General features: G+C 41.1%; 1 protein-coding gene across 6 annotated transcripts in view; it reads right to left on the bottom strand.

The window, feature by feature from the left end:
• The window catches only part of APP (amyloid beta precursor protein), a 262,818-nt gene that overhangs the window by 80,629 nt on the left and 167,523 nt on the right, over nucleotides 1-14,666 (bottom strand). For all 6 annotated transcript variants that reach the window (XM_082694233.1, XM_082694234.1, XM_082694235.1 and 3 more), the window contains one exon: nucleotides 2,655-2,788. In XM_082694233.1, the coding sequence (XP_082550359.1) occupies nucleotides 2,655-2,788 (134 nt within the window). The remainder of the gene's footprint in view (nucleotides 1-2,654; nucleotides 2,789-14,666) is intronic.

Here is a 14,666-nt window from a genome sequence, read left to right as displayed (position 1 = left end):
CAACTGCTTTCTTAACGTGATTATATATCAGCCTGTGTTTTCCTTTTTTTTTTTTTTTTAAAGATTTTATTTATTTATTTCACAGACAGAGATCACAAGTAGACAGAGAGGCCGGCAGAGAGACAGAGGGGGAAGCAGGATCCCTGCTGTGCCGAGAGCCCTCTGTGGGGCTTGATCCCAGGACTCTGGGATCGTGACCTGAGCTGAAGGCAGAGGCTTTAACCCCCTGAGCCACCCAGGCACCCCTGTGTTTTTCCTAATGAAAAATCCTGCTTTCCAGAATTGCCTTCAGGTGAAATCTTACTATTCCATTCTACCTAGCTGCCTAGTTCAACTTGCTTTTAGGTTTTCATCATGGCCAAAAACTGCTATTGCACATTATACTCTACAGCTAAAGTATTTTAGCTTTTTTCTTCCCTTGTTATTACTCCAAAATAAATTCAAGCATCATGGATCACGGTCGCTCATCTTAAAAAAAAAAAAAAAAAAAGTAATTGTGTCTTTCCAGATACATTAGATAGTTCTTTTAATTTAATTTAATTAATTTATTTTTTTTAAAGATTTTATTTATTTATTTGACAGACAGAGATCACCAAGTAGGCAGGCAGGCAGGCAGAGAGAGGGAAGCAGGCTTCCCGCTGAGCAGAGAGCCCGATGTGGGGCTCGATCCCAGGACCCTGAGATCATGGCCTGAGCTGAAGGCAGAGACTTTAACCCACTGAGCCACCCAGGTGCCCCTAAACAGTTCTTTTTAAAATATAGGTTTTCATAAGAGACTCTTAATCTCAGGAAACAAACTGAGGGTTGCTGGGGGGCGGGGTAGGAGGGATAGGGTGGCTGGGTGATGGACACTGGGGAGGGTATGTGCTATGCTGAGTGCTGTGAACTGCGTAAGACTGATGATTCACAGACCTCTACCCCCTGAAGCAAGTAATATTATGATAGGTTTATAAAAAATAAAATATAGGTTTTATCATATTCAAGTATAGTGGGGTCAACAGATCAGGGGACAGATGCCATTGAAAAGATTGTTACTCACATACAGTTCCTGAGAGGAGCGGCAAGCCACGCCATGCCACTGAGGAAGGAAGGAGGGAGGCCCCAGGGTGGGTTGTTAAGACAGAGGAAGTGAGGGGAAAATGTAGCCAGGAGTCTCTGGTTTCCTCAGGAAGGAATGGGTGAGTCAGGGTAAACAGGTGAAGCAGGCTTAGATTTGGGCAGCTCAACAATTTTGATATATGGGTATGAGGGTTTTCCCTAGCTATCTATTACCTAGCCTGGAAGTGAACAGGGCAGGTGGATAGTGGGTCAGAGAGTAGGAGCAAAATGAAGAAGGTATCTGGTAGAAATGAACTTTGGAGAGGTTGGCTTGATTATGAAAGGTGTGCCCGAAGGCTAGTCATTTGCTACCTCTAGGAACTGGCTAACCCCGGGAGAAGCAGTCTCCCTAGAGTTGGTAAGGCCCCAGATGTTAAAATTCCGGAGAGTATAGAAAATTAAAGCCCATGACTAATGCCATCTTCTAAAGACTTCCTGTGATCTTAGAAAATACACAGCAGACTAACCCATGGGTCCTATTAAGAAAACTTTAAGTATTTCTGCTAAATATTACCAAAATCAGTAATACTTTCTGGTATTTACTATAGAATATTAACACCAAAAAAAGGGAATGGTTGACTTTGACCTGAGAGATTTCCTCATTCACTCACTTATGTTTCCTTAAATTTGACTTTTCCTATGGTTTTCATACTCTGAATTGTAGGCTTCAAGTTAGGCAGTAACTGACAAGGAAGTGCTGATATATATATTTGCTGAATGAATGAATGAAGCATCTGAGAAAAAGCTAAAATTATTATTTATCGTTAATAAATACAATATCCAGCACCAGGTACAGCCATATCAGAAATTGTAATTGATATCCGTAGATATAAATTAGCCAGGTTTTGAACAAATTTTTCAATTTGTTTCATAAAGAATCTGCTAAACAACAAACAAGCCATGGTTTGCCACACAATGTGGTGAAAAGAACACTGCACCGGGAGCAAGAAAGCTTCTAGTGCCAAATGTCATCTCTTGTGTTCCATGCATTGCTTTGCTGTCGAGTGCGAAACCCGTCTTGAACCGCTGCTACATTATCGATCGTTTACGAAACAAGGTGACATGATCATTATGGTTCACATTGCTTTTAGGTTCCCCTGGTCCTATGAATTGGCTTTGGAAGAAATGTGAGATTCAAAGGTATAACACTTTGGCATCTAATAAAAAAAAATTCATCTTTACTAACAGATCATTTTAAGGGATTTTAACGTACAACATCATGGTTACAGGGCTATGTATATACAAAGTAATAAAACCAGAGAGAATGCTGCAGACATAATTTAATTTGTGCTTATGAATTCCTGCTTTACTTAGTGGGACTGGATCTCTTCTAAGTGGCATGCTCAAGGAGGATTCTAAACACCCCAAACCATATCTTTAGAGCAAACATATAAAACTAAGACTTTATGCCTTTAAGGATCTGGTTAAAATTAAAGGCCCTTTCAGCCCCTAGCCATTCATTCATCAGCCACAGAGCCCCTACGGAAACTCCAAGGCAGAGGCCAGGCCCAAATTTCCCCTTCATTGTAAACTAAAGGACGGAAAAGTCCCTTTACCTGGGACATTCGCTCACGGTGCTTGGCTTCCAGCCTCTCTTTGGCTTTCTGGAAATGGGCGTGTTCATTCTCATCTCCAGGTGTCTCAAGATACTTGTCAACGGCGTCAGGGGTGCTGGCTGCTGTTGTAGGAACTATAAAGTAGAAAGGAAGTTTGAGAAGAGAAATAGAATATCCAATCGTTTCAAAGAAAGCTGTATTTTCTGCTTACTACAGGACAAAGAATTTAGTAGAGAAGCACATACAGGAAGTTAATGCTATTTAAGAGAACACCATGAGACATTTCACAGCACAGTACAAATGTTTCCCATCTTTCAAGTATAGGGTGAAGGAAAATCTATAAAACAGTTCATTCTGCGAGTGTAATGTTATATTTAAAATTCTCTGCAAAACAGGCATGCACAGAGCAAAACCAGTGTTTAATACATTTTGTCCCAGATCCCTATACCTTGCTAAATTAACTTCTGTAATCTTCAAAGTAAAATATGTTATCAATATCACACCTCATGATTCCTAGTGAAAGTGAAGAAATCTCCAAATCAGTCGATTGCAGAATAATCACACCAGAGAGTAAAGGTAAATTCTACGCGAGGTATTTCCGATAGCTTGACTTCAAACCCACCTTATGTGACAAAGTGTTTCAAACACTATCCCAAACCCCATAAATGTCAATAAGTGTGTTGCTGAAATCACAAAGGATTCTTTCCTCCTTCACAAAATTTGACAACAGCCAGCCAATTCATTATACTAGTTGTCAAAAAGAAAGTGATTTCTATTTTGAATTCAACTAAAACTGCCAAGCAATATGACTGAGTTGCAACATATACTGCTAAATTACATGGAAACACAAATATTCATAAAATTGAAGGGCGTACTACAAAACAAAAATATTTTAATTCATGAGCCGAGTGAATTTTAGTGCCTTATACAGTGTTCCAAAAGATTAGTAAAGATTAGTGAGAATTCAGAGCATTTATGAGCTTACAAGAAAAAAAAAAGACTCTGATTTAAAGAATAGAATTACGTTCAACCAAAACAGTGAAATTAGGTGTTTTCAGGTCAAATCAACTCAAGTATTTTATTCAAAAGATTATTCAAATATCACTAGTGTTCTGCATATTTTTCATCACTGATTTTACCTAATTATTGACTACTATCTTTGAGATATGATATCCCAAAAAGGACTTAAATGAGAAGTATTTATGGCTAAATCATTTTGAAACAAAGTTCTTCTTAAATTTAATTTTATTTTTTTGCCAGAGAGAGAGAGAGAGAGAGCGCGAGCGAGAGAGTGAGCGCGCATAAGCAGGGGGAGCCACAGGCAGAAGGAGAAGTAGGCTCCCAGCTGAGCAAGGAGCCTGATGCAGGACTCGATCACAGAACTCTGGGATCATGACCTGAGCCAAAGGCAGACTCTTAACTGACTGAACCACCCAGGCATCCCTTAAAACGAAATTTTAAGATGTTTCCTACTGAGAAATAACCTGGAATCTTCACAGTCCAAAGGCTTCAGGATTTCAACCAAAACCAGAAGCTTGTTTGTTTCTAAGTAAGATCTTTAATTTAATTTTTTATAATTTTTATTTTTATTTTTATTTTTTTAAGATTTTGTTTTGACAGAGATCACAAGTAGGCAGAGAGGCAGGTAGAGAGAGAGGAGGAAGCAGGCTCTCCGCTGAGCAAAGAGCCCGATGTGGGGCTCGATCCCAGGTCCCCGAGATCATGACCTGAGCTGAGGGTAGAGGCTTTAGCCCACTGAGCCACCCAGGCACCTCAGATCTTTAATTTTAAAGGGGGATATTTGCTCAGATTTGTTCCCTTGCTCTTGAGTCACTATGTAATTATTATTATTATTTTTTTTTAAATAAGAGCAATTTAGGTATCTAAACAGAGATTGCTCTCAAGTAGAAGGAAGGAGGCAACGCGTATGCCTGGGGTTATTTTTCAAAATACTTGTGTGTTCAGCCCTTCGCCTCCACCAGGGGATTGACTGTGAGTCAACAGGTCTGGGACCTGTACAGGGCAATACAGATTAAAATGCATCTGTCCCCCCCTCCTGGATAATAGATGAGGGAGAAGGTACTTCAGCAGAGGAAGGGGAAAAGCCTCATGAGCTTTGCAATGAGGCACACCCTGCTTTCAGTCTTTCTTAGACTAGCTGTGACCCTGCTTCCTCACCGAACAGGCCAGCAGCCTAGGTGCCCGGGGAAAATGAGATGCCACCCACGTGTTCAGGTTAGTGCCCTCCTCTCTCCTTTCGCTCATCACATGTTGTTCAAATCTTAGAACTTAGGCAAACCATAGAAAAAATGAGCTTTTATTTTGTGTCCACTACAAAGGAATGACACACAGGACCATGAGGTACCACACACAGGAAAAGGAATATATACTTTTCTAAAAGACTTTCGGCATAACCCCCATAGAAGGCCCACAAATGCTTGAAAAGGAGTCCTTAATTTTTAAGAAGTAATTTTCAATTTAAAATCCTTAAAAAAAAAAAAAAAAAAAAAAGGAAATCAAAGGCAAGTGTTTTTCTGCATAAATTCAAGCAAATCAATATGCAAGTATATTTAACTTCATCAATGTTCCCCACTTGAAATGGAAGCGATGTTTAGCATTTTAAATGTGCTTCCCGGGGTTTTAATCGTTTTTTTCATCTTTGTGGGTACAGCTTAAACACGAACACGTTAAAGTTCTTTTGGCACAGCACAATCCGGCAGCATGACAGAATTAGGCAGACCCTATTTTCCATTTTGAATAAATGAAAATGTATGACTGTTTGGGGTTCTTTTCACCGATCAAGATAGCCGTCCGGCTGTTAAGTGTCATAGCCATAACATACCATCCCCTTCAAAAACTGGAATTATTGAAGTTACTACATAAGTAGGAAAGTTCTCCACCCAACGTTTATGGTGTATGTTTTTCTCCAGTCCTTATGATTTGCAAACACTGTCTCCTGTTTTATGGAAAGGAGATAATGCTGAAATCTGAGTCAGTATAATCCCATTAACCTATGTTAAACTGTAGCTTTGTAATATTAAGAAAAAAAGAATATTAGAGAAATAAGCATGCAAGGTATACTTAATAGGATTAAGGATATTTCAAGTATTAAACCTTCTTTTTAGGGATGTGGAAATAAATATAAATACTGTATTACGGATTTATTCCATTTAATCCAATATTTCTCTTTGCGTAAATCCTTGTAAGTGGCCCTTGTTACTGCCTTTCGTTGAAGACTTTGAAGGAGCTGTCTCTCTTTTAATCTTTAATTCAAGCATTTTAGCCACTCATACTAAAGCTCCATCTCAATTAGCCTGAGTGAAGTTCTCCTGTATTCCCACCAACCAGCAAACCAGATCACTGTCCAGTCAAGGACAGAAGAAAGATGGTTCATCTTGATATCTGAAAATGAATTTAATATTTCATTATCACTACCCCGCAGCTGGTACGGAGGAAAGAGAGAACATTCTAAGGAAGAGTTTGTACAGAGAGCTCGGCTTTTGCTTCTCTAATAACCCCACGCCATGATCACACGAGGAACAGCTGCTGGTTTGTGATAAAGTCCAGGGCAGGCCAGACGCATGATAACGAGGACAGTGGGCAGGAGCAGGACACCTGTGCCCTTTGTCCCTGCCTTTTCGAGGTGCTTCCTTTGGGAAGAGTGGCTCAAGGAACAACAGGGTACATTCTAAGGTGCAAAGGAATGGGAAGCTGTCTATCACAGGTCATTTAAATCACAGGTCATTTCCACAACGAAGAAAGTAGGAACAAGCTGGCCTTATGGAATTTACTTTGGTTGTGTTTTTTTAAGCTACCATCTAGCAATTCATCCTGCCCAGAGACCTCCGAGGCTCCTCAGAAACTGTGATCTCGGCTCACATTTCCAAGTCAGCCAAGTAATAACAGTCTGCCTGGATTAGGCTCTGCTGCATGAGGTGCTTTCCACGTGTCCTCATTCAATATGTGGGGGAGAGTAAAACTCACCCCATTACATCTACTGTGCATTTAACATAACTCCTCCTATCTCTGACCCACAAATATGTCTGAATTTAGGATTAGGTTAAACCATGAATGAGGCTTATAAAGTTAATATTTAGAGCAGAAAAGGGCAAATCCATCGATATGTCTAGGGCACTGGAAAGTATTTGCTTTTGTTAATGAGCACCATGAATTGGCAAAAAAAATATGCTTCGCTATGATATCTATCGACTTATTTTCTATCCAATAGCTGTTCCTACTCCGAATGCTGTCTGACAAATGACCTCCACCCAACGTTTCTGCACAAGTAGGGTTCTGAGGCAGGGGCCTGGTGAAAGATCCCACAGAGCGTGAACCTGGATGATCTTTTAGCCTTTGACCCCTGTTCCAATAGGCTCATCTGCAAGCAAGTTCACTGGATATATTCCCCTTTCGCAGAAAACTAGGCTAAATGTTCAGGGTTAAACACCTTTAGCTCTGGGTTTTAACCTCTAGCTGCCACATGGTTAACAGCCCGGCACCATCACACACATGGGCTTTTACCTTTTCCAACGAACTTCATATGATTTTCTTAGTTTAGTCTCATATCGGCCTGGTAAAATATACCTTTCAATACCGAGAATGGGTGTCTACACGTAATACCAAATAAAGGCAAATGCTACAGAAAAGCAGTTCCAACTCACAGCACGTTACTGGCTCAAGGTGAACATTCTGGTTCCAAAGGTTCAGTGGATTCTAGATGACTAATACTTTCCATAGATGTCGTTCTTGCTTTTCTGCAACGGGGGAGGTCAGAGGTGTCTGAAAAGCTGAGATGGCAGCTCGGATGTAAACGGTGCCACCTTGAGTGTGTTTGTCCATTCCTTTATTTATACCACCCATACCCAATGTGAGGCACACGGGAGAAACCAATGAGCAAAACAGAGACAGCTGTTCTTACGGAATTATAGTCTAGTGAGAGAAACAATCAGTTCAAAAAAAAAACAAACATAAAAATAAGTCACCTTGTTAGAATGTGATTTGTATTATGAAGACAGAGAAAACCAGAACAGGGCTGGGAACAATCACGAGAGCGGGAGAGGGGAGCTGGGGGTGGGCGAGGGGCCAGGCTGGGTCGAACTGAGAAGGTGTGTTTGGACAAAGGGCTGAAGCCCCACTCCCCGTCAGCCGGGGGGAGAATACAGCGGCGAGACACAGAAACTAGCAAAAAGGCCCTAAGAGGTGAGTGTGCCTGGAGAATTCTAGGACAAGCAAGGTCAGTGTGGCCAGAGCTGAAGGAGAAAGGGGGTGTGAAGCGTGAGAGGCAGAAAGGAAATGAGGGACAGAGCAGATGAGGGCTGTGAGGAGACAAAGCAAGTTGTTGTGACGTGGGGGAAAGATATGACTGGATGCTTTCGGATGGTCACAGTTTGCTGAGGGATAAAGCAGAAAAGAGTGAGGGGTTCTCATAGAACTTTCCTCCCCCGCACTCCGAGACACAAGACGAATCACAGATTCGCTTCTTTCTCTCATCGCAAAGTGCTATTACCTAGATGACCAGATACTAAGGAAGACATTCTTTTCACACATGTGTGAGGGTTCTTTCCAGTTTTAAGAAGTTTGCACCAATGCAGGTCACAGCGTTTCTACTTCACATTGTAATCTCTTAGTACCTGTCAGAGCTCTCTCTCTCTCTCTTTTTTAAAATTTTCTTTATTTATTTGACGAAGAGAGAGAGAGAGAGAGCACAACTAGGCTGAGAGACAGGCAGAGTGGGGAGGGGGGAAGCAGGCTCCCTGCTGAGCAGAGAGCCCGATTCAGGGCTCCATCCCAGGACCCTGAGATCATGACCTGAGCCGAAGGCAGAGGCTTTAACCCACTGAGCCACCCAGGCGTCCCTCTCTCTCTCTCTCTCTTTTTTTTAAGGTGGGTGGAGGGTGTGTGTGTACATATTTGCTTTCAGTTTATTATTTATTTATTTATTCTTTCCTTTTTGGGGGGTGCGGGGGGAGAGAGAGAGAGAGAAATAGAAAATGCCCCATGCAGGAATTAGGGGGAGAGGGAGACAGAGAATCCCAAGCAGGATCCACACCCAGCACGGAGCACCCCAGGGCGGGGCTTGATCTCACAACCCTGAGTTCATGACCTGAGCTGGAAATCAAGAGCTTAACCGCCTGAGCCACCCAGGGGCCCCCTTGCTTTGAGTTGCTTTGAACCCCAGTGCTGTCCCCAATGTTCTCATAACAAAACATAACCGCCATCACTGGGGATGTGATGTCAATGAAGTATTTCCCTTCCAGCATTTTCCCCTGAGAACACTATACTTTTTAGGAAAGTTACTTCAAAAGGAAGTAACTGCACAAAAATCACTCCCTTTGCCTCTTTGGAGGACCTCTGTAGGAGACACATGATCAATTTCAGCCAATAAATCAAAGTTTATGCCACGTTTTTAGTTCATTTCAGTTCTGACTGTATCACTATGCAGTTCTCCATTTCATGCCAGGCAACAACAATGTGGAGTCGAAACACTACAGGCATCGAGAAAAACGGCCCCTATCATTTTGATATTTGCTTGATTCCTCAACCTCGAGGAGAAGCATAATGTTAGAGTCAAGAAGGGCTTAGGATACAAAAGGAGTGACAACCTCACCTTCAAACAGTAACGAGCTGGACGACTTCCACCAGGCCACGGGGCAGAATGTTTCCCCCAACAGAGGCCTGTGAATGGCATTGAGTCAATATACTACTGTTAGACTCTAACAAGAAAATGTGGTTAGTCTCCTTTCGTCAGGAGAAAGGCAATTTATCTCTACAGCGCTGACAAGAGAAGATGAAAGTAAATTAAGACCCATACCAGTCACTGCTTTATCATCGGCAACGCGATTTTACACAGAGCCCGCAACGGGGCGACTTGAAACGGCTGTGAGCATATTCGAGGTGGCAAAGAGGCTCATTCACAGAGAGGTGAAATATGAACCTATAAATAAAGATTTTAGGTGGAAATTTAATCTGGAAACAAGGCAGAGCTTGCAGATGGCCACCCTGACGTTAACGAAAAGGAAAAAAAAAAAAAGTCTTTCCATTTCCATAATTCTAAAATAACTAAAGTCCCAACCATGTTCTGAACTCAAATGTGTATCGCAACCACCAAGTCCAAGTGAAAGAAGCCACTTGTAATGTGAAAATACCGTGTGACCCTTAAATATGGGCCTAGACCCTCTAAAAACAGGAAAGAACAAAGAACAAAAGCTCTTCTCTCCCCGCCACACCCTCACTTCAGGTTTGTGTTTTTTTTTTTTTTTTTTTAATATTTCATTTATTTATTTGACACAGAGAGAGAGAGCATAAGCAGGCAGACAGGCAGGCAGAGGGAGAGGGAGAAGCAGGCTCTCGGCTGAGCAGGGAGCCTGATGGGGGCTCGATCCCAGGACCTTGGAATCAGGACCTGAACTAACGGCAGCCGCTTACCCAACTGGGTGGCTCAGTTTTAGAGCCAATGGGATCAATGTTGGCAGACGGTTCGTGCGTATGTCCTGCGGACATAAGGTAATAAAAATGTGGCTCAACACTCAACAGAGGGGTTCAAAAAGTCAGAATCTGCAGCATGATCTACTTTCAAAAAACTGCAGCAGGAAAAGTCAGATTGAGCTGTTAACCTCTGTGGAGGTCTTAAGGATAAAACCAATTTCATCAGGCTCTGGCCTTCCACACCAGTCTCTCCCTACAATTGTATGTTTTACTTTATATTTATTGTTCCTTAATCCCATCACATGCCTGGGTCTCATCTCATCAATAAAACTGTCAAGTTATTGGAAGCAGGGAACCTGGTCTGCTTGGCTCGTGTCCCTCAAAATACCCAACTTAGCACTAGCACCTCCTGAGCTCAGAAGCAACAGCTTTATTAACAGAGGTTATCATAATGATCTTCTTTTTGTAAATAATGTTTTTTTGGAGCACAGCCCTGTATGCTTACCTACTGTATATAGCTGCTTTCATGCTACGATTCCAAGTTGGGTATGTATGACAGAGACCATACGGCCTGCGAAAAACCTGCAAAACCTAAAATATCGACTCTCTGTTCTATTATGGAAAACTTTTGCCAAACCTTTTATTAAACTACCTACACTTCTTTGGAAATAGCTGAAGAACAGAGTACAATTATAATGAGCATTTTTTACTGTTCTGAGTAAATGAGCTTTGATTTTTTTTTTTTTTTTTTAATGCTGGTTTGCTGAGCAAATCGATTCCTGTCCATCTTAGGGATTTGTTCCTATGATAGTATGTATGATAGCTTGGAGGAAGAGGCCATTTTTCCATCTGCTCATTTCTCGATACCAAAGATGTGGCTTCTCCTATGTGTCAATCTAATAGATTTTACTGTCACTGAGGTGGTATGTAATTTAATGCACTTCCACATCTTTTTAATGATTTTAATTACCATTAATAATGCCTGGCAGTTTTATAAAAAAATCATAATTCCATTAGTACTCCAGAATGTGCTAACAGGAACTAATATTTGCTATTTCGCAATCGGAAGAACAAGTACAGCGTGACTGAGAACAATGGTTCAAATCTGGCCAAAAACTGAATGCCCGAGCGTTAGGACAGGATATGACAACTCTGGGGTGAAGGTGGCACATTCCATTCAAAGGCTGCACAGTGAGTTTGCAAACTGTGAGCTTCGCAGGCAGCAGCCTTAGAACTTGGAGATGGTGATTTGGCCTAATTTAAGATGTCCTCATTATTTTTGTATTCTGTGGAAGTATGTTAGTCTATTCTATCTCGACCATTTTGATGGGAGTAAAAAACAATCTTTTCCCTTTCTGGATTCTGCATGAGGCCCGATCTAGCCTTTGCAGAGACCCTAAGGCCATAAACATGATCCCAAGGTACATCCTAGATGCCAAGAGATCTGCGTGGTAAGGCCATGTGGCATCACCAAAGACGGCCGTTCTCTAGCATATGCTGGGATTCTGCGAAACGGGATAGCGGGCGGTGCATGGGGGAACCATCAACTTCCGACCCAGGGATTTGCTGGGTTAGTTTCCCTAATAGCACTCACATTAGAGTAGAAAGACTACAAGACCTCTAACTACCCTACACTCAGCGTAGCAATATCTACCCTACCTTGTACACACTGAGAGCCAGGGTAGTGGTCTAACAACCTCATTAACATCTGTCAAGAACTGGAGGCTCCTGACATTCAACACATCCACAGGCCCTCAAGTTCATGGAAAGCATTCCTGTTTATACCAGCTTAGTTATATCTTTGAATCAGATGTGGGCTCACTTAGTCTAGATCAGAGGCTCTCAGTGGGGGGTAGGGGGGTGATTTTTACCTCTCCCTGCCCCAGGACACAATTTGGCAAAGTCTGGAGACAGATGAAGTTATTATAGTTGGGGTGGTATTACTGGGGTGGTAATATTGACATTTTGTGGGTAGAGGCTAGAGATGCTGCTAAACATTGTCCATACACAGGACAGCATCTGCAAGAATAAATTAGCCCCAAACGTCAGTAGTGTCAAGATTGAGAGACCTTGGTTTAGGTATGGTCTGTGTCACAACTTGCTGCAAGAAGAGAGCCGAAGATGGGTCATTTGTCGTTCTCTTTGGCCAGACCCTTTGGTGCCTTTAGCTGACTAAATCTGGCCTGATCCTTTGTGTGACATTAAATGCCATTAAGGAATCAATCGGTTTGTCTTTTGAGATGCAATCTGATGGGAAGAACGCTAGGGAAAAAAAATCATTCTCTCTTGTTCAGAACACAAACTAATCAATAAATATTTATATACTGACCTAAGATTAATTGTTGTTCACAAACACAAATGGGCAGACACCAGATTAATGTCAGAAACAACTCTGGTATCATTGGGTACTACATCTCCAACAGGAAAAAGATCTTACAAAGGATACAAATCCACAAGTTTATGAGTAAAATGAAATCTCTTAGCCTCTTATTTCTCTCTTTTTAAATCTGTGGTTTAGATCCTTATCTACAACAACAAAATTAAAAAAAAACAACAAAATTAAAAAAAAAAACCCACGTTCCTTAAAATTGCAATAACCAAAGTTGGTTTTTATAACACAGATTTAAAATCTAGAAATATATGATCATAATATGTTTTTACAGGAACATGATTGCATTTATACTGTAGACCATTGCATATTTTCCCCACATATGCAATGTTAACATCAGTTTAACTAAGGAGCTTTTCCTATCTCATTTCATATTTATTATTTGACTAGAAGCAACTCCAACTGAGAAACCCATAAACAACCACTTTGTTGAAGAGAGGCCCTCCAATGAAGCCCTAGGCTGGTGAAGGAGGCAAATCAAATAGGCTAGCTCACCTTCTTGTTGGGCTCATTTCTCAGACTACATTCTGCTATCTGCATTTGACCTCCAGATGACCGTGACTTCTTTAATTCCAATGTGAAACTCCGCTATAAATAAGATAGCATCGTTGCACAGGCTATAAATAACTAGAAATTACAAGCTTTCTCTAGTCTGTTTGTACTAGCACTGCAGAACCCTCCACTTGCCGTGATGAACAGTCTCTGTAGGTAGACAAGAAAATAGAGCTGCCAAAACCACTTCAACCTCCTAGGCTGGAAATGTGTCATGATCCCAAACACACGACAAGTAGTCGGAGAATATTACTGGAAAATAGAAAATAATGAGAGATTTTCAAGGTCTGTTTGGAAGAGCCGAGGACTGAAGAAATTCATGAAAGTAAAAGAAATTTTGTAAAATATATTTCTTAAAGATTTTATTTATTTATTTGAGAGAGAGAGAGTGAGAGAGAGCACGCACACGTGGGCGCAGAGGGAGAGAGCACCCAGTCCCGATGTGGGGCTCTCTCTCACACCACGGAGATCACACCCTGAGCCAAAATCAAGAGTCGGACACTTAATCGCCTGAGCCACACAGAGGCCCTCATGAAAATAAGGTTATCAAGTAATCATTTCTGTTAATTAATAAGAATGGAAAAATCTAATTCTTTTATATGCTAACATGATATAAAATATTTTTTCTATGAAAGGGGGAAAATATATTTATTGAGTGATGCTATATTCAGTGCATTTAGAAAAAAGTTTTTAATATTCTTCCTCTTTCTGTTATTTTCTGTATTCTTAAAATACACTCTGAACTTTAAATGTAATTTTTCTAACCTAAAAAACAGAATCAAATCCTTGGTTGTACGGAGTGCAGTGTATAGCCGCAAATTCATTTATGTTTCAAAGCTGGTCCTGCCACATTTTGATGGCTCTCACGGCCTCATTTTCTCCTATGTATAAAGGACATGAAGGAAATGCCCACAAAGTGCTCCTGAGAAAAATAAATGATCCGTGAAAATGCCTGGTAAATTGCAACCCGCCACGAAGATCAATATATTATTAATCCTACAGTGTAAATACCCAGTTTTCTCTGGTCCTGTGTCAACTCACTTGTCATAGTTTTGATGGCGTTAGGAAAAAAATGCTTTGTCACAGTCACAGAAAGTACATTGATTGCAGTAGTAAAACCCCTATATCCTTCAAAAGTTATATATAAAGTGAATGGATTTGAATCCTATGGTGGTCATTAAAAAATTTTTATGGTCGATAATGAAATTATTATATAATTCTCTATTATTTAGCTTTTTAAATTTTATTTATCTTCTAAAGATTTTATTTCAAAGATTTTATTTATTTATATGAGAGAGAGAGCGTGCGCAGGAGCAGGGGCAGGGGGAGAGGGAGAGAGAAGCAGTCTCCCCCATTGTGCAGGGAGGCTGAAGAGGGGCTCATTCCCAGGACCCTGGAATCATGACCTGAGCTGAAAGCAGATGTTAAACTGACTGAGCTACCGAGGTGCCCCTAAGATTTATTTATTTTTTAGGGGGGGGAGAGAGAGAAAGAGACAGAGAGAGGGAGAGAGAATGTGCACATGTGCAGAGGAACAGAGGTAAAGAGAGAAGGAAAGCAGCACACTACCTGCCCAATGGAAGGCTTAATCTTACGACTCATGAGATTATGACCCAAGTGGAAATCAAGGGTTAGATTCTGGGCAC

This window comes from Mustela nivalis (genome assembly GCF_964662115.1).
Source record: "Mustela nivalis genome assembly, chromosome: 1".
In the NCBI taxonomy this organism is placed as follows: Eukaryota; Metazoa; Chordata; class Mammalia; order Carnivora; family Mustelidae; genus Mustela; species Mustela nivalis.
This window is presented reverse-complemented; position numbering and strand designations above follow the sequence as displayed.